This window comes from Diuraphis noxia, unplaced genomic scaffold (genome assembly GCF_037042655.1).
Source record: "Diuraphis noxia isolate RWA-SAM2 unplaced genomic scaffold, SU_Dnox_SAM2 contig0001, whole genome shotgun sequence".
NCBI classification, from domain to species: Eukaryota; Metazoa; Arthropoda; class Insecta; order Hemiptera; family Aphididae; genus Diuraphis; species Diuraphis noxia.
This window is the reverse complement of record NW_028301711.1, coordinates 55,155,411-55,177,955: the sequence shown is the minus strand read 5'-3', so window position 1 is coordinate 55,177,955 and position 22,545 is coordinate 55,155,411. Positions and strand designations below refer to the sequence as shown.

At 32.7% G+C, this 22,545-nt stretch overlaps 1 protein-coding gene across 1 annotated transcript in view; it reads right to left on the bottom strand.

Moving 5' to 3' along the window:
* Mct1 (Monocarboxylate transporter 1) overlaps nucleotides 1–22,545 on the bottom strand; it is a 75,168-nt gene that overhangs the window by 30,100 nt on the left and 22,523 nt on the right. The window contains exon 4 of the mRNA XM_089229564.1: nucleotides 11,920–12,063. Coding sequence (XP_089085690.1) covers nucleotides 11,920–12,063 — 144 coding nt within the window. The remainder of the gene's footprint in view (nucleotides 1–11,919; nucleotides 12,064–22,545) is intronic.

The window sequence follows — 22,545 nt, the reverse complement described above, 5'->3', positions numbered from 1 at the left end:
GCTCACGTCAAAGTCGTATACATACATAAAAAAAAATGTTTTAGATCTAATCATATAAAATTATAAAATATATTTACAAATATTTTGACTCTTGATATTATTATATTTATATATGTGGCTCGATAACATATTTATGTTGGCCACTCCTGATATATATTAAATATTTATTAATATTAATATTGGCGACCCCCTTCTGTCTTTGTTCCGTTCTTACCTATCTAACCGTAAACAATTTGTTAAGTTAAATTATGTTTCCTTCAACTTGGTTGATATAATTTCTGAAGTACCTCAGGATGGGCATTTGAGTTCTCTTTTGTTTTGTCTTTATGTTAACTCTATTTTCAGCTATCTCAAAAAAGCGCATGTACTTCTCTATGCCGATGACATAAAAATATTCTATAAAATCGATACCTATTCTGACTGTCAAATTCTATTAGATGAACTGGATCAATTTTATGTATGGGTATCAAACTTAGGTCTTTCTCTAAATGTTGGCAAGTATCTCTTTCTTTATATCTAGAAACCTTTTACTTTTTCCCTACGTAATTAATAATTCACAATTGGGGGTTTCCGTTTTCCGCCAAAAGGATCCTAGATTCCTAGCCCGTTATCGCTATGGGCATTTTCCGCCAAAGGTTTTATTTCTGATTTCCGCTAAAAAAAATTAATAAATTACTATTGAGAACCCCTGAACTGAATCCAGATACCATGTAAGCTCCTCACCTTGTATCATACACGCGCCAGCTCACCTCACACAGATATTTATCATAAACTATATTATCTAATTCTAATCTTAATATTATAAAGTATTATTATTCGACTATTTAGGTATACTCAGCGTATTTTCTAAAGCATAGTCTACTATATACGAATTGTTATGATTATAAACATCACTCATTATTATAAAAATTAAAATTATATAAAAGTACACATTCAATATTAACCATTTGAAAATGATATGTTTATGATTAGTTTTTGTAAAAATTTTAGCAGGACACTGTTTTTTGTAGCACCTCCACCGAGTAATGCTGTCTTTAGATGTATACGCATGTATAAATTTAAAATGTTTGTATATTAGAATAATATGCCCATGGTTACTGGTTATCACTTCAATATTCTCCGACATTATAGAAACTTTTTTTGATTTTACAGACCACGGTTTCAACTGGTAGGTGCAGACTGACAGCGAACAATAACCAGTCAATTATCTGCAGATATCGCTATAATAATAGCGAGTACATCGTAATCATTACTGGCTGATGGATTCAGTTATCAGGGGTTCTCAATAATAATTTATTAATTATTTTTGGTGGAAATCGAAAATATAACCTTTGGCGGAAAACGGTCATAGTGATAACGGGTTAGGGTCAATTTAGCGGAAAACGGTTACGCCCTCACAATTACAGCGTGTATCAATTATTAAAGATCTTGGTATTTATTACTCTCTTTTAACCATTACATTGATTTAATAACGGATCGTGTTCTAAAGGTTCAAGGTTTTACAAGGCTCTTGTATTTTATTCTTGTTTGATCTATACTCGAGTATAGGTTTATAGACTGGTACCCTCACCTTGCTCAGGATCAGTTACATCTTGAGCGTGTTCAACATAAATTTTTATCGTATGCTATGCATTGCCTTTATCGAATCATAAATATTCCGATATTAACCGTGTTTTTAATATACCTTCGTTGTCTTCATGCCATAATTATATTGATTCTCAATTTATTTATGCACTTCTCAACAATTATAGATGTATCTGACCTTTAATCTCAAGTCTTATTTAAAGTTTCTTCAAACAATATCCGTAATCACGGCCCTTTTTATATTCCCACTCATTCTACTTCCTTCAGCCACAATCACCCCATGCACATAATGCTTCGGTCTGCCAATTCTGTTTGATCTTCGCCTCATTTTGATATTACTTTACCTAGTTATATACTTTAACATTTATTACTTGTCATACAATATTATTGTTATCATATTATAAATATATATGTTTATCTAATCTATTTTGTAAAAGTTGGTTGACGTATATAGATAAATCAAAAATTAAAATAAATATATATGTACTGTAGTTAGTTACAAAAAGGGAGTATAGGTACTATACGCTTACAAATCCTTATTTATTATTTATATCGGGTAATAAGGTATATTGGCGTGTTAGAAGTAATAATCACAATAAAACAATTGAAAAAAATGTGAAAGCTTATCTATTCTTTATAGTGCACGTTTATTTATAAGTGTGTATAATTTTAATATTTTACTCATATCATTTATTAGGCGATTATATACCTTTCAATACTAATTTCATACAACAAATATATTGTGATTTTATCTTAATAGGTTCATTTTTCATAATTTCAAATATTTTGGAATTTTTAATGCATCTTTGACCATTTTTGAGTGCATACATTTTTCATAGTTTTAGCACACTAAATTTAAAGCCATGGTTATTACTCATTAAAATTATTAAAAAAGTGTATAGAACTCAAACATCATTATGTTTTTATTATTTAATACCAGCAATCACGTATAACTATATGGCTATATACATCAAATATATATTATATTTTTTAAACTTTAAGCGGAACAATGAATGTATTGATTTTAAAATGATGTGTGTTATTGGCCTGTATACACGATAAGTTGTCGAAATAATGCTTCAATATTCTACTTCAGTAGCTTTTCCGGTTGGAAAGTGAATCTAGTTGGTTGCATTGGGGAGGTCGAGTTTTGAAATTCCAAGTAGTTTTAAAAAGCACCGGGAAAAACAAAATAAAGATTAAGGAAAACGGAAATTTTTACTCAGAAATCAATTTTTGAGATCTTTGAATCCATTTTATATATTGGTGTAACTCTAAAACAAATTATCATAGACACATGACATTTTTACTGAATGTTTATAATGGCATTTTCAAAATAATTACAATTTTCAAAAGATTTCAAATCTTTTTAGGTTACCTATTTGTTATTTATAAATTTTTAATCTTTTTGGTTTTTTTTATTTTTATAAATGACAATAAAATTTTATTTGTCGGGTAAAAAGCTTTAAAATGTAATACAAGGCTCCTTATATATTTTCCCAATGGTATTTAAAAAATATAAAAAATACAGTCACAATTTCTTTTGAATGAGCATTTGGACATTATATTGACGCATTATTTGACAAAATATGTAAAAATCATGAAATTTGAATAAAAGATCCTTCATGGATTTTTCTACTTTTATCAAATAAAAAATTTTTATGAGTACCTATTGGATTTAAACATAAAATATTCGCTCAATATCTCATTCAAGACTTTTATTCAAACACGAATACCTAACTGTAGAAAATTTTAATTTACACATTATGTTTATTTTATCGATTTGTATACTTGATACAATTTTCAATATATTTCAAAAAATTTTAAGTTATTTTTCGACATTTGAAATTTTCCGTTTTTTTAGTTTTTTATCCTACAAATGTCAATAAAATTGTATTAATATTAAATAATTATTAAGGTTCTTCGTAAGTTTATATAATAGTAGTCAGAAAATATTAAAAATACATAGGTACGTTTTTTTATACAACCATTTTAAGTTCAAATTTTGACAAAATATATTTAATTGAAAATTTATAAACTTTTTAGTTGTTGAAAATTTATAAAACTTTTACATTTTATAGCTAAGAATTAAAAATGTAAAAACAAGTTCCATATAAGTATAGTTAATTCTATGGCAAAAAAATCTAAAAACTATAGAAACAAAGTTTTTTTTTATAGTTATTTTGATGTTAAATTTGGATAAAATTACCTATTAATTACCCAAAAATAACGATTTTAGCTATAGTTTTGTAATTTAAAAATTATTCGTGGGTTTACTTTAAATTGTGTATACTTACTATGAATGACTGAGTGAGTCGTGTGCATAATGAATCTGATTTGATTAATTTGGAATTTATTTTTTTGTATACCATTAAATTAAATCAATGAATTCAAATTTAATACCATTACAAGGAGGTTATGGTTGGTTAGAACACAGGGATGGTGTGTGGCAAGGTTCTGAAATTGTCACTATAAACCTGGGTGTTTGCCCATCCAGGAATTAATGACCACCATCGAACCACGCCAGGCCACTCAAATATTTTACACATCTTAAGTTAACTAATTTGAATAAAATATATCTAAATTCTACATAATATTATGGTATATTTTTTTTAATTCACTCGTATCTATAAACATAGCCATACGAATAGTTATAAAATTGCTTATACAGTGACATATATAATATGTACATAAGTATTTTGTTTTTAATTACTAAAAATACCCGCGGAGACAGAGGTCATAGGGAAACAAGTACCTATTATTTTACAAAGTAGACTTTCCTACATATAAGTGTTATAATATATTATGCAAATATAATGATATAATATAATAAAATAACCTTTACATAAACATTTATCTATTTTCTAATTTAAACAATAATAAATACCTATAGTAATTAACAATTTATAAAATGTTTAATTTGTATTTGTATACCTAAAGTTTGACAATTTAATATAAATAGTTCCACATGAGAATTTCTTACCCAACAATTTTAATAATATATAAGCTTAATTTCATTTACAGACATTTAAATTTTGAAGTTAACATTTTAACGAATTTATACATTTAAAACATAAGAACATTTTTTTTTTTTTTTTTTTTTTTTTTATTTTACACAATATATATACAATCTGTACAATTTTGCACAATTAGCATATTTGATAAGGGTTAAAAATATAATACATGAGTACTTGAGTAAGAAGCCACCCACTAATGGCACTTAACTGGAGGTTGTATGAAACTAGCTATATTTATATATACTGATTTTTTTTTTTTTTTGATTTTTTTTTTTTTGATGTGAATTTCATATCTTAACAACAACTATTCGTGGAAACTTAAAACTTTTACATATCATATTATATTTTACTATATAGACAGCATTGTTGTTAAAACATCAACACTACAAAACGTCACATACTCGCATAGCCGCATACCAAGACATCGAGCATGAAATAACCTCTAGACGAGCATAAAATCCCAATTATATTAGAAAGAAATGTCCCTCTGGCACCGTTTTCGACTTAATTTATAATTGAGTACAAAAAGATGGATACCAAATTAACTTTGAATCATGTAATAAAAAATTTACTTTAGGTAATGAAAATATTATAAATTGTAAAAAAATGTTCTATTGTTTAAAAAGGATTATTTTTCGTTGAACCCCACAAAACCTATGATCGCCCGACGTCTTTACGCATAAAAAATATTTTATAAAATCTCATGTAAAATAAAAAGTTGTACACATGAGTACAAACAAATAACAACAATGAGATGAAAATGTAACATATAGCATAGGACGACTACGAATTGCTTCCCGGGTTGTCTACAGGTAACATACGAGTTGGTTCCCGGATTGTCTACAGGTAAACATACGAATTGGTTCCCGCAAGCTTTCATGATAATACAATCTTGTTAAATTAACTTTTAAAATTATTATGATATATTCAACAAGCAACAATTTCCTTCCCATTTATTCAGACTTAGGACTGTCTAGAATTCAAATAAGTTCGAATAGTTCAAACGCTATCTGGAATACCTAGGTATGGTCAGATATTATCAAGATTATCGATTGTACATATACGTATCTATAGTAGTATCTATAGTAGATAAGTAATTTTATTCGGGAACCAATTCGAACAGTTATATACTGGAAAGTTTTTTTTTCGGGAACCAATTCGTACACATTTAATTGACCCGGGAACCAACTCCACGTTTGCCATAGCATAATATCGTATATTCAGATACCACTCTTGAAGAACTATTCAAAAATAACAATTCAATATGACCATCCGTGAGGGCCAATTCGCCTTTGTCAAATTCCGGTTATAATGTAGCTATATATACCTATGCTTAATGATTATATTATATGAGTAATATATTTATAATAAAAGCTTTAATTATAATATTATATAACCTAAGGGAATTTTGTATTCGTATTTTAAATCATAGGCTTTTCATAAACATGATTTTGTCATAGTACAAGAGATAACAACGCTAATTAAGTATTATATCTACTAATATTATGTTATTTGTTTTAAAATAAAATAGTAATAACCGATCGAATTGCAGTCTTTATAGTATAAGTTTTAACATTGGAAGTCATTTAAACAGTGGAGAAAAAAGACAACAGAAAATAATTAAAAACTAACAGAAATTATTAACTTTAAATACGCACACAATATAGAAAAAAAACACCGAACGTGATTCTTTGAATATATTGATGAAATGTATAACATATATTATAAAATAATAATCGATAATCCAACGAAAGTAGATGGAAATTTTAAATTGAGTAAGAACTATAAAAGAGAGGGTAGTTAAATTAAATCCCTAGAAACGTTTTAATTTAATTGTATACGTCAGGGTGTAAATTATATAAGTACATACACCATCATAGGACGAGTAATTTATAGTTATAAATCCCTATTAAATTGCGTAACACGGGCGAGAAAATCAAAAACTAATTCAGTTTCAGTACAGAAATAATAAGTTTAATAACAAGATGTTATAATAAGAGCAATGCCCTTTAGACAAACTGGAAACATAAAATCGAAAAACATCATATAGACATAATCAGTCGCTTACACGGAAGAAACAAAAAAAAAAACAACACTTATACCAACTTTTGACATCGCGTTATTACATAATATTTCGTTAGAGTATTATATATTTATATATATATATATATTATTATAGTTATAAAAGTACGGTGTTATTTTAAAATACCATTATAAGTTAAAAGTATATAACATAGCTAGAAAATAGAATCTAACAGCGATGTAAAATTATTATCAAGGGAACCAACAGTACGGATAAATGAAATGTAATACACAGAAATAAGTTATGTGCATTTCGGACTCAACATCAATAAAACATTTTCAGCTTTGTTTTACCATAATGAAGTTTATTGAGTTTTAAACGTTTGAATTAACATAGATGTCAATAAAACCAAAAAAAACAACATAATTGTACGCTGAATATACATGCGATAGGTACCTATATTAAATATTACTATTTGAAATTAATGTACTCGTATGCATTATAATATAAACATTACACAATAAATAATATAACTTTATTTTAAAATGGAAAGGGTAAAGTATTTAACAAAATTAAATGAACAAATGAAATTAAAGTTAATGCTGAACAGAATTTATGAAACATAATAGCAAACGACAAATTATATATCAAACATAATAATTTCTCATGAAACGATTTTGGTTGGGTGGAGCCTCTAGATAGAAAAACGTGTTAAACACATCGAATAATTAAAAACATACCTACTTGTTTCATGATACAGAATTATAAGAAAATATATTGTAATATATATAGATTAATACATAGATTATCGACGTTTTGTATAGGTTAACAACAGACGGTTTAAATTTTGTTTTAACTACGTTAAAAAAGAAACATATATTTATCTATAAGTTATCAAAACATCATACGATAAAAACTTTTTTAGTACAGAAGACAAGATAATTCGTGAATACTAACAATTGTCACTTCTGTAACTGTAAGTAATTCACCTCTATATCGTACAAAAAATCAACATTATAAGGTAAAAACTCGAACTAACAACTTTTAACACATTTTGAGTAATTATAATCATTGTTATAGTTATAATTGCATTTCATTTTGAACGAATTGATCATGACGGAATTATTACATGGTAGGTATTGATCGTGAACATTTAAGTAGGTTATTGCTATTTATTGTACCATAACTTCACTCTTATACAGTTATACCTATACTTATTACAGAAACTGATCGTAAACAAATACCTATATAATTACATTACAACACTTATTCTCGTATTAAATACACAAAGGTTATTTACAAGAGCTATGTGTATACTATTATTATTTATTATACATAGACATTAGACATTGAGTACAAGAGCAAATTGATTACATAAATTGACATATTATTTATATCACAGGAGAAAACATTTCAAATAGAAAAAACAAATACTTGATAATTCTTATAGTTTTCATAACGATTAAATAAACCTAAAACGTGGTATGATAAATAGGGTTATTAGTTCTTACATGTCGTATTTATTACAAAGAAAAATTGTTTTTAACCAAGTGTCCCAAAAACATATTATGTTAGATAATGCGTCCCAATATCCCGTGAATCCTTTCATTAGAACATTGGGATAAAAAATAATGCAAGATGAAAATGCTGCCATATTGAAAAATCATAAATTTACTTCAACAATTTTGATTTTTTAACCATAAATATGTGTATATTCTATCAGAAAGGTGCCTGTCAAAAATCTGAGTATTTTTACTAAGTACCCCAAATGTTAAAAGAAACATATCATGTTTAATATGAGTACCTACAATACATTAATTTGTAACGCTCAGAATCTAATATACCCCTACTATTGATAAATATTCATATATTTTTAATTAAATCAATTTAAATATAAATTTTTTTAATAAATAAAATATAAAGTACAGGGATAATCCACTGATTACAACTGTATTTAATTTACTATGATGTTATTTAATCACGTAATAATAATCTCAACAAATATATTGCAGAAAAAAACCATTTTGCTTATATTTTACTTTAAAAAAATTGATTGATTATCCTAAATATTAATTTACAACACAGTGTGATTTGTATCTATACAATTATAAATAAAATCTGTATTTTGATAATGAATCAATTATTAAATATACTAAAAATTTAAAATTCAAAAAACAATCGCTATCTGTTTATGTAGGAATAAGAATCGAACATTATTAATTTTTCCTGGTATTAGTTGTATTACATTTTTGTAAATTAAGTTATTTGCTTAAAAAAATAATTTTAATTAAATTAGTAATTTTAAATTTCAACAAGACATAATAAATAGATAATAGCAAATAGGAATAAGTCAATATAACATTTAAAAGATTATTTTTATGTTTTTATATTATCATTTCAAATTTGAAAAAATGTATCTGCAATCTGCATGTATGCACTAGTATGAGTTCACAGCATTTTAAAGTTTCACTTATATTTTCAAGTATTTATCATAAGCTTTCCTAATTTTGAAATAATGTTAAATACAATATATTGATTTGAAAAAAGTATCAAAAAGTATAAATGGGTTGACCGTATTTCATGAAAAATATTCATTAGAATTAAGCCAATAATAGCTTCGTAAAACTGTTATCAACATTTTGACATAAGATTTTCGAACTTTTTTTAAAGACTAAGTTTCATTAATTCATGATAATGAATTCAAATTAATTGAGAATAATATTTATTTAAAAATAATATATAATATAGTATATTTAGTATACCTATAATAATAAGTACATTTTATTGATGAGCTTATAGTCAGCTTAGGCCAATTGAAACATTAGCTACCTACCTGAATAGTCTCAAGGAGACAACAGTATTGTCATCAGCATCGTTAGAGCGACACTTTAGAATAATATTGCAAATTAATATCTTAGAACATTTTATCGATCAAGTATAACGAGTAAGAAATATCTTATAGAATATGTGAATTAATTAAATTCGCGAACAATATTTTTTTTATAGTATATTTTTAATAGATTTCAATAGTCTATAATACGATATTAAATATATATATATATATATATATATATACACGTTAGCACCTACATAAATAATTAAAATAATGAATATATATTTTTAAAAACATTGTGCTGCAGCTCTCGAGTATAAGATATAATAATTAATAAAAATGTAATCGATTAACAGATAAACTGCACGTCGTAATGCTGCCAAAGTAGTCTGGCTGTTGTGGAACACATTTAATATATTTCCAATGCCGTTTAAAGCTATGTATCTAACAATCAAATGGTGAAAATAGTTACAACCTAATCTGAATATTATACCAAGCGTGCGGAGCGTTGATGGCAGCCCGCCCAATTTAAACGCGTGTGTATGTCAAAAACCATAGTGGTAAACTGGCAAAACATTTTGTCTCAACGGTGAACATAATATTATAATGTACGAGTATACTATTATTGTAGGTATAGACGTATAGTGTATTTAGCATTTGCTTACGGCGCCACCCCACACGAGAATCGAAATACACCCAAATACAACTTGTTTAATAAAGTGAATTACACGTCTATGATAAACAACGCAGTACATGATACGACACAGTTGTCACGAATTAAACAGCAGTAGTAGGTACGCTCCGAATTCCGAAGTTCGAAATATAGATTGCTTTTTTACCCACACAAAATAATTATTCCTCGCACATACTATAATAACATTATCGTTCTTGTTTATATATAATATAATATTATTAGGTATGTTATCGAAATATCGAAAAAAATATGCTCTAGGCAATTATAGTTTTAAATGATCATTGCGAAAATTTATCATTCAAGGTTACATATAATATTGTAATATATTAAAACAACCGATAACGAAATTGTCTGCATTTATAAAAAATTAGTGTCTTCTCGTATACACATTTATAGTAATAATAAATTGTAAATGTACTTGTAATAGCACCTAATGTGCTGAAACATTTAAAAAATTAATTATAATCGACTTTTGTAAAGACTATTATTTTAAAACCGACACTACAGAGTGGTAGTGAATTAATTAGTAATATGTAATTGTTCGTGTAGGCAACCAACTTATACTAAAACGAATAATTATATAAATTTAATAATATTAAACATTCCAACAGGTGAATGCGCGCGCGGTCAATGTTCGACAGTTTATTGTTCTATTTTAATTGATTGCTTCTGTTGACTACATTACCGCTTTCATGCGTATGATAATCGCAGTCTTAGACCTAAATTACCTACCAATAAGCTTCTTTTTATATCGACTAGGACGCAACTTATAAAGACGCTAAATTGTGGTTGAATATACCTATTATATACTATTCTAAAAACGACGATTAGAAATTACAGTGATAAGTACAGCAATATTAAATATAAGACTAACAATTCTCAATATATCGAATACAAAATGATTGAAGGTCGTCTTTCAACCATGTTTTGGGGGTGCATAAAGGTTCATGGATATAACTCATAGAGTTAGGACCTTGATAATCTAAAAAAACACACAAAATGCCCTAAAAAAATGCGAAAATGCCCTAAAAACTTCAAAAAATGACCTTAAAAATTATCTAAATAACTAATTAAGAAAGTGAAAAAACGAATTTATAAATAATAATTTTTATTATAGATATGGGTGTGATAATGAGTGTAATAGTAATTTAAAATATGAATATAAGTAGATTAAGCATTTAAATAATTTATAAATAAATTTCAATATTAAAAATAAACATTTGCCCTAAAATCTATAATTTGAGAAAAATGCCTTACATTGTACAGAAAGTACAAAAATGTCCTAAAAGATGAAAAAATGACGTTAAAAAACAAAAAAATGCATTTATAGCTAAAAATGCAAAAAATGCAAAATAAAATTAGAATATGATGCATCAAGGGAGCATGAAACAAATTTTTAGCTATGATAGCATTGTATAGAATCAAAGGAAAAAAAATTCAAAAGTCATCAACATTCTAACTCTAGATATAAGCAATGCAAAAGGTTAGAAGTGAGCGCGTATTAAGGAAATTGTAATAACCTCTAACTTAACAGAACCTAACTCATTAGTTTAAAATTAATATATGTACCATTATACCTATTATTTTCATCCATTAAATTTTTATTTTTATTAATATTCTGTAAAATGTACTGTCATACTATCGAGCTTCGAGCCCTTCAAAAATTTTTACAATGAAGGTAATTTACAAAATTATTATTAAATAGAGTTGTTTAACAACCACAGACCACAGTTTCATATAATATATTGAAATAAAGCAATTAATTTACCTGTTCCGAGTCCGATAGTTATGTACAGAGTTACTAAACTATTGGCAAATACACTAGTCATCAAACAAATGCTCGCAAGTATGGCTCCCGCAATAGTCACCGCACGGCAACCGTATTTATTTACAAAAATACTGGCGATGGGCCCTGTAAAAAAATTCATAACATTGATATTTGATTGTAATCAACATTTTTAAACAAGAAATATTTCACAAGGTTAATTTATGCATCAATAAAAATTTTAAAAATATTAACCCATCACATGGTGTAATTTTAAATTCTTTAAACTAATAAAAAATAAACAATTTACTAAAATATACTTAAATATATAAACTTCTGCGTAAATTAATTTATATTCAATGTGCATTATTATTTTCTTAAAATCAAATAGGTTTAGGGATTAAAATGCATGGGCGATGTCACAAAAAAATAAAAACTGTAATTAAAAATTGTCAGATCAACTAAAAATTTGTTAGCATCATATTGTTAGATTATTATTATCGTTTGCGTTACTAAATAAATCATTATTTATTTTGCAGTTCACTACATCGTCACTATTGCTCTTATGAAGTCATACCATTTGTATAATGATCACAAATTTAGTACAGCAAATGCATAATATTCTGCATTTAGGTTTAGGTAGTAAATGACTTCAAAGAAATAACATGATACATTTATGCGACAAACGGTAAAGAAAAAATAATTTTATTGCATTGTCTCTCTACCCACGTGTTATACACTATACTCACACTTAAATAATCAAAAATATAATATGACATTTGTCCACTAAAACATGAATGTATTTAATAATTTTTATTGAAGAACTAGCAATCGTTATACGATAATGTCACTTCATAACTGATAATGTAAATACCTACCTAGTCATTACCCAGCTCACTGGTTTGAGGACAAAGATATAAAATAATATTAAATGCATGATTACGTGAATATTAATTACATGTAAAACAAACACAATATCTACCCTATACTATTTTAATAATACAATAAAATAATATTATTCTGAATCGTTCCCATTGAAAATTAACATATTTTTTAGTAGGGTGAAATGCGGCAGCGTATAACAACTTTCTAACCGAAAGAATTATAAATTACATTTATTTTTTTAATGTAACCAATATACACAATTTTATAAAATGTGTACAGGTTTCATCTTCGGAGAAAAATTTTTTTATGCTTCAAATATATTAATGTTTGATACACATCATAAATATACATATTTATAAAAAAGTAATTATTATTTTACATAACAAGTTTACACATTATAGATAATTATAGATTCTGAACGAAGTGATGAATGTATTGATTTTCCAATGATGTGTGTTTTTTATCAAACTTTGGGGGTGGTTTCCGATGTAAAAGTGAATATCCTTGGTGCATTATAAAGGTCAAAAGTAAACATTTTCCAAGGTTACATTTCATGTATCAATGGTAAATCGTTTTAATGTTACATCAAAAATCAAAATCGATTTTGTCGAAAACTGATAGTACGTAAAATTTCTTGTTTTTCCGTTAATTTTTAGTTTGTTTATCCCGATTATTTAGAAAAATATTAAGAATTTTTTACTTTTGATCCCCCAAAGTATCAACTAGATTCACTTTCTGATTTAACAAGGTACTGAAGTTAAAAGTCAAAGCATTTTTTATTTTTAGTTTCAATCATTATTAGTTTTTAGATTCTGAACGAAGTGATGAATGTATTGATTTTACAATGTCTGTGTACAGCATAACTAATCTAAATAATTCTTCGATTTTAAACTTTGGGGGTGTGTTCACCGATGTAAAAGTGAAGATCCTTGATGCATTATAGAGAACAAAAGTAAACATTTTCCAACAGTTTTCAAAAAAATCGAGAAAAACAAAAAAAAAATGACAGAAAAACGGGAATTTTTACGCAAAATCGGTTTTCGACCAAATCGATTTTTTTATATGGTTGTAATTCAAAAACTAATCACTGTAAATACTTGAAATTTTCACCAAATGTTTATGTTAGTGATATCTATATACAGTTTAATTTTCAACAATTTTTGACTTTTTCGAGTTATTTATAGACCACTGAAATTTTCGATTTTTTTTTGATCGGTAAAAAAATGTTGAATGACCAAAAAAATCGTTGTCACAATTTTTTTTATAAGCGTTTATAGTTAAAATTTTTACGAAATCTGCAAGTAATTTTGAAGTTGAAAAATCATAAAATTGTTTGTGTTTATAACTAAGTATTAAAAATACAACACTAAGTTTTCCATAAGTTTTCCTTCAAATATCTATAGAGAAAACTCGAAGCATCATTATAGGAAAAATTTAAGTGCGTTTGAATTTTAAATTTTTACGAAATAGCGTAACGATAACGATTTATCCTCAAACGATTTTAAATATTTATTATTATTCAAAAAGTATGAGTCGTAGATACATGAAAATTTTACCAGTTATTTAGATTGACATTTTCTTGACATGATTTAATTTTCAAAATATTTTGACTTTTTTTGAGATATTTATAAACAACTTAAATTTTCAGTTTTACTGAAAACTTTTTTTGAAGTGTCGATACATTTTTTTTGGCCAATCAAAATACTTGAAATTTTAATCCAAAATTTCTCATAAGTTTTTAATATAGTGATTAAAAAATGATAAGAATACATATGCACAATTTTTTTTTTATTAGCATTTGAAGTTCAATTATTGACAAAAATTCGTCAAAACCATGAATATCCTGTTAGGTACCCTGATTATTATTATTATTAATTATTAGTATATAATTTAGCATTATAATATTATTAATATATAAACAATTATTTGTAATGTGAGGAACGAACGCTGACTCGACATTCTACGTGCGTACAATGTAAGACTGTCCAGTACGGGCAAGTCAGTCGATGTATGTCTGCGTCCGTTAAAGATAGTGTGTAGTAAATTTTGTCTTATTTTCAGATTCTGAGCGGAGTGATGAATGTATTGATTTTTCCATGATGTGTGTTTTTATTTTTTATTTTTTTGTGTCTGTCATCACTTTTGGGGCAGTAAAAATACTTCGATTTTTGACTTCAGTACCTCGTTCGATCAGAAAGTGAATCTAGTTGGTACTTTGGGGGAGTCAAAAGTAAAATATTCTTAATATTTTTCTAAATAATCGGGATAAACAAACTAAAAATTAAGGGAAAAACGGGATATTTTACGCACAATCAGTTTTCGACAAAATTGATTTTGATTTTTGATGTAACTTTAAAACAAATGACCATTGATACATGCAATTTTCACCAAATGTTTATATAAGTGAATTCTATCCACCATGATATTTTCAAAATTGTTTGACTTAAGTTGAACTATTCATAGGTATATGAAATACTCGATCATTATTAGTTTTTTTTAAATTAATATCGTTAAAAATTTATGTTTTGGGTAGAAAATCTTGAAAATTTAATACAAGGCTCTAAACATATTGTTACAATAGCAGTTGAAAAATAAAAGAAATTCATAGTCACAATTTTTATTTATAAGCATTCAAATTTTGAATTTTAACAAAATACGTAAAAATCACAAAAATTCGCAAATTATTTTAAGCTAGAAATTCATAAAAAAATTTCTTTTTAAATCTAAGATTTAAAAATTTAATACAAGATTTGACAATCTTTATCACAAAAAAAATGTCCACAGGAAATTCAAATTAAATTTTTATTATCATTTGAATTTCAAATATTGAAGAAAATTCGTCAAAACCATGAATATTTGCAAATTATTTTGTAGTTCAAAATTCAATTGAAAAATAAAATATTTGTTTCAAAATAGAATATATGACAATATTTAAATATAATATATCCTAGACTGACAAATCATCTCCGTTCAGAATCGTTTTTCGTATACAATGATACTTATCATTGCATTCAAATCTAACCTACCCTAGTCAGAGGTTCACCCCACCACCTAATGTACAGCAGAGCGACATCCACTTACCCGCTTTTTTAATTTAGACTTTACTCTATACTCATTTCAGATTATTTTATTTATTTCTCCAAATGCAACAAAGGACTTATGTTATGAATTTATCATATATTTATAAGTAATATTTTTAGATCATAATAGTTTATTAAATGTAGTGCAGTACTACCGCAGTGTAAATAACTTCGTCAAAAAAGTTCAAAGTTAAAATTGTAGTATTATGTTTTAAGATTAAACATCGTCAAGTCGATAACATAAATTAACAAATAAATGGATACCTATAAGTAACAAGCAATAAAATCTATGGTGTCTAAAATTAGTTTGGCATTTGCTCTTATTATTGGCTAATATTATTTATAATAACAATATAGGTAACATCGTTAGAATAGGGTCACTGAGAGCGTGTTATACACTTATACTATACCAAACGAAAGAAACGTTGAAAATAAATTCAAATTTAATTTAAATATTTTCCGGTTTACAATGACAGTATCGTACATACATAATTAGATATATTGTAAAATACAATTGATATAGGTGATAAAAAATGTTTTTATTGTTATCATGCAAATAATTGGTTATTTTTTATTCAGTCAAATCTGAAAAATCATAGGAAAAATGAAAAGGAGCTCAAGGCTATATAGATTTTACAAGATAGGTACTAAGATAGTTTACAATAGATACAATAGATAGATAAAAAACCGTTCGGCGTAGAAATAAAAATCACCGCAAGATGATTTTACAAACAAATAACACAAATTTTGATTTATTTGGCAGATATGTAGTGTTAGTATACCTACAAGAAACTAATGAAAAATTTTTCAGACAAATATACATTTCAATAATATTGAGCGAGTAACAAACAGCTGTCAGCGATAATATTAGGTATGCCAAACAAAATTATAAGATGTTATTACTATGAAAAAGACGACAATGCCAGAATATTAATGTTCTACTTTTATTTTTTATTTGATAGCGGCAATTATCAAAATATCTGAAAACAGTTATTGGTTTTCATATATAAAATGATTTCCTAGGATGAAAACAAGGGTAATCACCGCTATTAAGGAAAATTCATCAATGTTTAACACTTATTAGTTATTAGTAATAGGTTTTCTATATATGTATAAAAACATTCTTTCAAACAATAGTCAGTTTTACAACCAAAAATCTTGCCAAATACATGGTACCTAGTGAATTCTTTTTTTAATTTAAATTAATTTTTCAATTTGTTTTATTCAGTATTACAACTAATTCAAATACATTTTTGGTCATGCTTTATTTTTCCTTTTTTTAAACAATTTTGCGCTTTTTTTATGTTATTTATTATGCTTTAAAATCCCAGCCCAATTATTATCAACACTACCAAAAATTATCATTGTCTAATATATTTTGTCTTTTAGTTTAAAAAATACCTTTTTTTTTTTTTTTTTTTTTTTCTGTTTTAACCGACGACGCCGCGGGATCTGCTTTCGCATTGCTTCCGCGGCGCCGCCATCGTTTATTGACATTATCAAATATTAATTACATTACAAGTTTTACTTGGCTTCTTCCTGTTCTTCTCGGGCTGACCGGAGTCCGCCGCCCTTGAATTCGCGTGCCTGTCATCCGATTGGCGAGCCGACCGGAGTCTACCACTCTGGATGTTTCGTTCTCCATCAGGGCGGTCGCACGTTCCCCTATGCCCTTCGCAAGGCCTCTTCCTCGCGTTCATCCTTTTCCTTGGTCGACAGAATCGTCTCGACCATGCGGATGAACTCCAGGCGATTAGTTTCGAACTGTTTAATAATTCTTCTTCGGGCTTGGGCGTCTTCTGGCAAGTCATGTGACAGGGGACCACACAGGATTTCCTCAACGTCACCCGCGTTCGGAGGTCGCCTCATAATCTCAGTCATCCGAACGCGGTCGTCAATCCATCTCGGGCAGGTAAAAACCGTGTGTTCAGCAGAGTCGTCGGGGTTGACGCAGTATACGCAATAACTGTCGTCCGCCCGATTAAACCTCTTCAGGTAGCTCCGGAAGCACCCGTGCCCCGAAAGCACCTGCGTCAGTCGGAAAGTCAGGGTTAGCGGTGGCTTTGTTAACCAGCGCCCAACGTCAGGGAGGAGCCGGTATGTCCATCTGCCTTTATCAGACCGGTCCCACCGAGCTTGCCAAGCTGCAATACTGATTGTTCTCTCTTGGTTTTTAACGGTGTTCGGGACGACGTCAGTCTGGTCGTCCAGGCGAACCCGAACTCTAGCCCTCTCTGTTGCTAACAGGTCTGCAGGTAGCATTGAGGCCAATACTGACGAAGCGTCGGCCGAGACTGTCCTGTAGGCACGTGTTATGCGGAGTGCGACGGCCCTCTGCGCTCTTGCCAATTCTGCGCGATTCTTAGCCGTTTTTGTCCCGCGGACGGCCCAGGTCGGCGAGGCGTACAACATCTTACTGTTTGCCACAGTGCCAAGAAGCGCTCTTTTGCTTTGCGACGGTCCGCCGATGTTGGGCATCAGTCTGCCTATGGCTGTCGCTGAGTCGGTAGCCTTACGGGAGGCCTGTTGTATGTGTTTGGTGAAAGAGAGCCGAGTGTCGATCTCAACACCAAGGTATCGCATTGATCGTTTGATAGGAATTACGTGTCCTTCAACCAGAAGCTCCGGGTTGTCATATTTGTTTTTCCTTGTCAGGACTACAGCCTCAGTTTTGGTGGGGGCTAACTTCAGTCCGTTTTGTTCCATCCAAGCCGATACCTTAGCTAACACAGGATTAAGCAGGGTAGCGGCTGCCTCGCCTGTGCGGGCGATTCCTATGACGCACACATCATCGGCAAATGCCACGAGTTGGACACCCGAAGGGGTTTCCATGTCCAATAAATCGTCGTAAAAGACATTCCACAAGGCTGGTCCGAGAACCGAGCCCTGTGGCACGCCGCACGTCGTACTTCGATGGTGGAGTGTTTCGCCAACCAATATGGATCGATCCTGTAGGTAGGATCTTATCATTTTCACAAGGTAAGAGGGTACATTCTTAACCCGGAGGGCATTATCCACCTTCTTCCAGGGAGCCGTGTTGAATGCATTCTTCACATCTAGAGACACAGCCACGCAAATATCCCTGTGCTGTGCCGCACCTAACGCTGCGCCGTGTGCGGCGTTCAGCAGTCGTTCAATTGCGTCAGAAGTCGAGCTGCCTTGGCGAAACCCGTATTGGTTTGGTGATCTATGACCGGTGCTATCGAGGTGCGTGTCGAGTCTTGCCAGAATTAGCCGCTCTAAGAGTTTCCCCGAGGAATCAAGCATACACAGCGGCCTATAGCTGGACGCTTCGGTTGTCGGCTTGCCGGGGCCTTTGTGCAATAGTACTAGTCTGGATTTCTTCCATCGGGAAGGGAAGGTGGTGTTGGCCAAGCAGTTGTTGTAGACGCTGAGTAGGATGTTAGGCTTCCGGAGGAACACCTTGGCTAGAACCTCATTGGGGATACCATCAGGGCCGGTTGCCTTGCCAGGGGGAAGTCTTTTGCAGGCTTGGGCCAGTTCGGCCAGGGTGAAGTCTTCAACGGTTTCATCTTCTGCGGTTTCTGGTGGGCGGGGCTCGAGTGCCCAGTCTGTCGCTGGGGGGTTCGGGAAGAGGTGATCGGCGATCTCCGACTCCATGCCGCGGGCTTCAATTCCTGGACGTCGACGACCGATGCGTTTGGTGACGATTTTGTAGGGAAGACCCCACGGGTCAGAGTCAACGGATCTGCATAGGTCGGACCAGCATTTAGCCTGGGAGGATCTTATTGCTTGCCGCAATACCTTCCTCTTGACCTTATATGCGGTTCGATGAACATCTAGTTGTTCGTGTGACTCTCGCCTTCTTGCTGCCCTGTGGTAACTCCTACGCAGTCGACCGTATTCGTCGCGTAGTGTGGCAATTTCTTGGTTCCACCAGTGGGCTTGCCTTCTGCCGTGTGGCGGTGGTGCCCTGGGCGGCATGCATGCGTCGCAAGCAGATGTCAAGTATGAAATGTGTTGGTCAGCAGCTTGATCAGTGGGCGTGTTTTCATCAGTAGCGGGCAGAGGTGCTATTTCCAGGTGGGAAGTTAGTGCGTCTAAATTGAACCGTCTGTAGGCCCATCCCCTGAGGCGTTCCGGGGGATCGTCCTGATCAGGAGTCCGTTCTAACCGTTCTAACCGGAACTGAATGTATCTGTGGTCACTCGCCGATTCGACTTCGTCCATGACTCTCCAATGGGTGAGGGCGAGGCAAGGTCGGCAGCGGTGGAACGTGACATCGATCACCGACTCAGCGTTTATTCTGCGGTACGTAGGCTTGGTGCCAACGTTACCGACCAACAGGTCCAAACTAGCAGCTAGGTCAGCTAATTGGTCGCCTCTAGCATCGTTCTGCGCTGAGCCCCACTCCTGCGACCAGGCATTAAAATCGCCTCCGATGATAACCGAGCAGTGCAAGTCTGCCGAGCGAACAGACTGCTCGACGTCTTCCAGGAAGTTGGCGAAGTTGGCATCCGTGTCGTTCCGGGAGATGTAGCAGCTGTATATCCTAATGCCCCGTGACTGAATCCAGGCGAAGCCGCGACCCGACCCGATCGAGTCAGGTACAAAGTCAGCGGTGGCCGTGAGTGCAACTGCACAAGTTCTATCGGTGCTGGCTACCCATCGGTCGTCATGAGTCGGATTCCAGTTCTGTTCAGAGACTATGAGAATTTGAGCGCCTGTGGCAGCGGAAGTCTGTTGTAGCAAGTTCTGTGGTATGGAACTCCGTTGAAGATTGATCTGTAGGCAGCGAATCATTGCAGCGTGCTTACTCCATCTCCGCTGCCTACCTGCCGAGACTGGGTTTGTGGATTGCGCCCGGTTGGCTTCTTGATTGCCTCCTTCCTGGCTTTGCACGTACCTGAGCCTGGCTTATGCTCGTAGCGCACAAAGCCAGCTCTCTCGCACGCTACGCATAAGTCTTTGTCTGCCAGGCATTGTTTTAGCTCGTGCCCTGGTTCTCCACAGCGTTTGCAATTGGACGATAGGTCGGGCCCGGAGCAATTACCACTTTGGTGTCCAAATCCGTGGCATCGGAAGCACTTTTCTGGTTCAGACCGCCTAGGGCGAACGCGGCACATTGTCCATCCAATTGGTACTCGACTTATTCTAGAGGCGGCGGCTCTAGTCATTCTAGCAGTAGCAATCTGCTGGCCGGACCTAGTGGGCCAGAGACCAGTGATCTGCATAGCCTGCCGTTCACAGATGGCAGCTTGGTCGTCATCAGATCCTGGTATTGCCGCCCGCAATGCTGACAGGACCTCATCCTTGGTTGCCACTGCATCGAGGTCCACAATCTCGACTACAGCATACTGGCTAAGCTGCGATACTCCTCCGACAGCATCACCCAGCCTGGTAGCAATGGCCGACGACAACTTCTGTGCTGCTACTACGGATCCAGCACCTTTGTCTAGCTCGACTAGCAGATGACCATCCCTGGTTTTACGCATGCCGGTTACCTGAGCTCCCAGCTCCGCCAAGTTTATCTCGCTGTTCTGCCTAATTGCGCGAACGGTGTCTGCGTATGACGAGCCAGCCGCCAACTTGACTAAGACAGCCGGGGGCTTAGCCCTGTGCTTGGCCCCTGTCGTCAGAGGTATGTGTTGGCCCACCGTTTTACCATTGGGAGGTGCTGAGGTTGTTTTCCTACCAACGACTACCTTCCATCCTTCGCCATCCGTCTCCATCGCCGATTCAGCTCCATCGTCGGTGTGAGTAGTCATCTCTGCCGGCCCACGAGCACCTGCCTTGCGTGAGCGACGTCTTGTTGACTCCTTCTTCCGACGCTCCTGTTCGCTCTCCCACCAGTTAGGGGTCAGTATGGTGTCCGTCCCAACGTCAACCATCACCGGCCCGTCAATGCCCCTGACCACTGGGCCGGTCGCCAAGTCGTCCCTCGGTTTCTTAGCTGGGGGAAGAAGTGGTGACCTCAATTTCCCCTTTCTTGTTAACATCGGAGCCACGACGTCGAACATATCTTCCAGTATCTTAATGATACGGTTGGATCCCAATTTATCTTTCCCTTGTCTCGCTTCGGCCATTGCTGTTTTCAGCAAGGATTTTATGCACGCCAGTCCCGCCTCTACCTGATTCCCACTGCCCTCCGCCGTGGAGGTAGGTGTTGTTATGGCGACCTTTCGTTTAACACCCGTAACTGGTGTGGTGTCACCTCCGGTGCACAATCTGTTACTCATCGGACTGGAGTTTGGGTCACCAGATTCAGCTTCCATGGTGTCATCATCGTCATCGTGGTTGCCGCAATTCATACTTCTACGACTCTGGTTTATTAGCTATGCGTCACCCTGTATGTCATACAGTGTGTAGGTATGTTATTGTTTGGCTTCCGCTTCGACCATGCGCCGCCCGATCCGCGATACGGGTTCGGCGATAACGGCGACGACGACGGCTCGCCGACTGACCTTTGGCCGACCGCTCGCCGATACGATAGAGTAATATGTAATAAGCGTTGCTCTTACCTTAATCCGTGTTCGTACTATCCTAACTTAAAACTGCCCTTATGGGGGAGGTTTTTATAGGGCCGACTCGAAACCGACACCGGTCCCTTCGCGCACTTTTTAGGCACTTTTCAGTACAAAGATCATAAAAAACTGTTAACAATTGCCAGCTGGAAGCGCCTTGATATCAGGACGATGCTAAC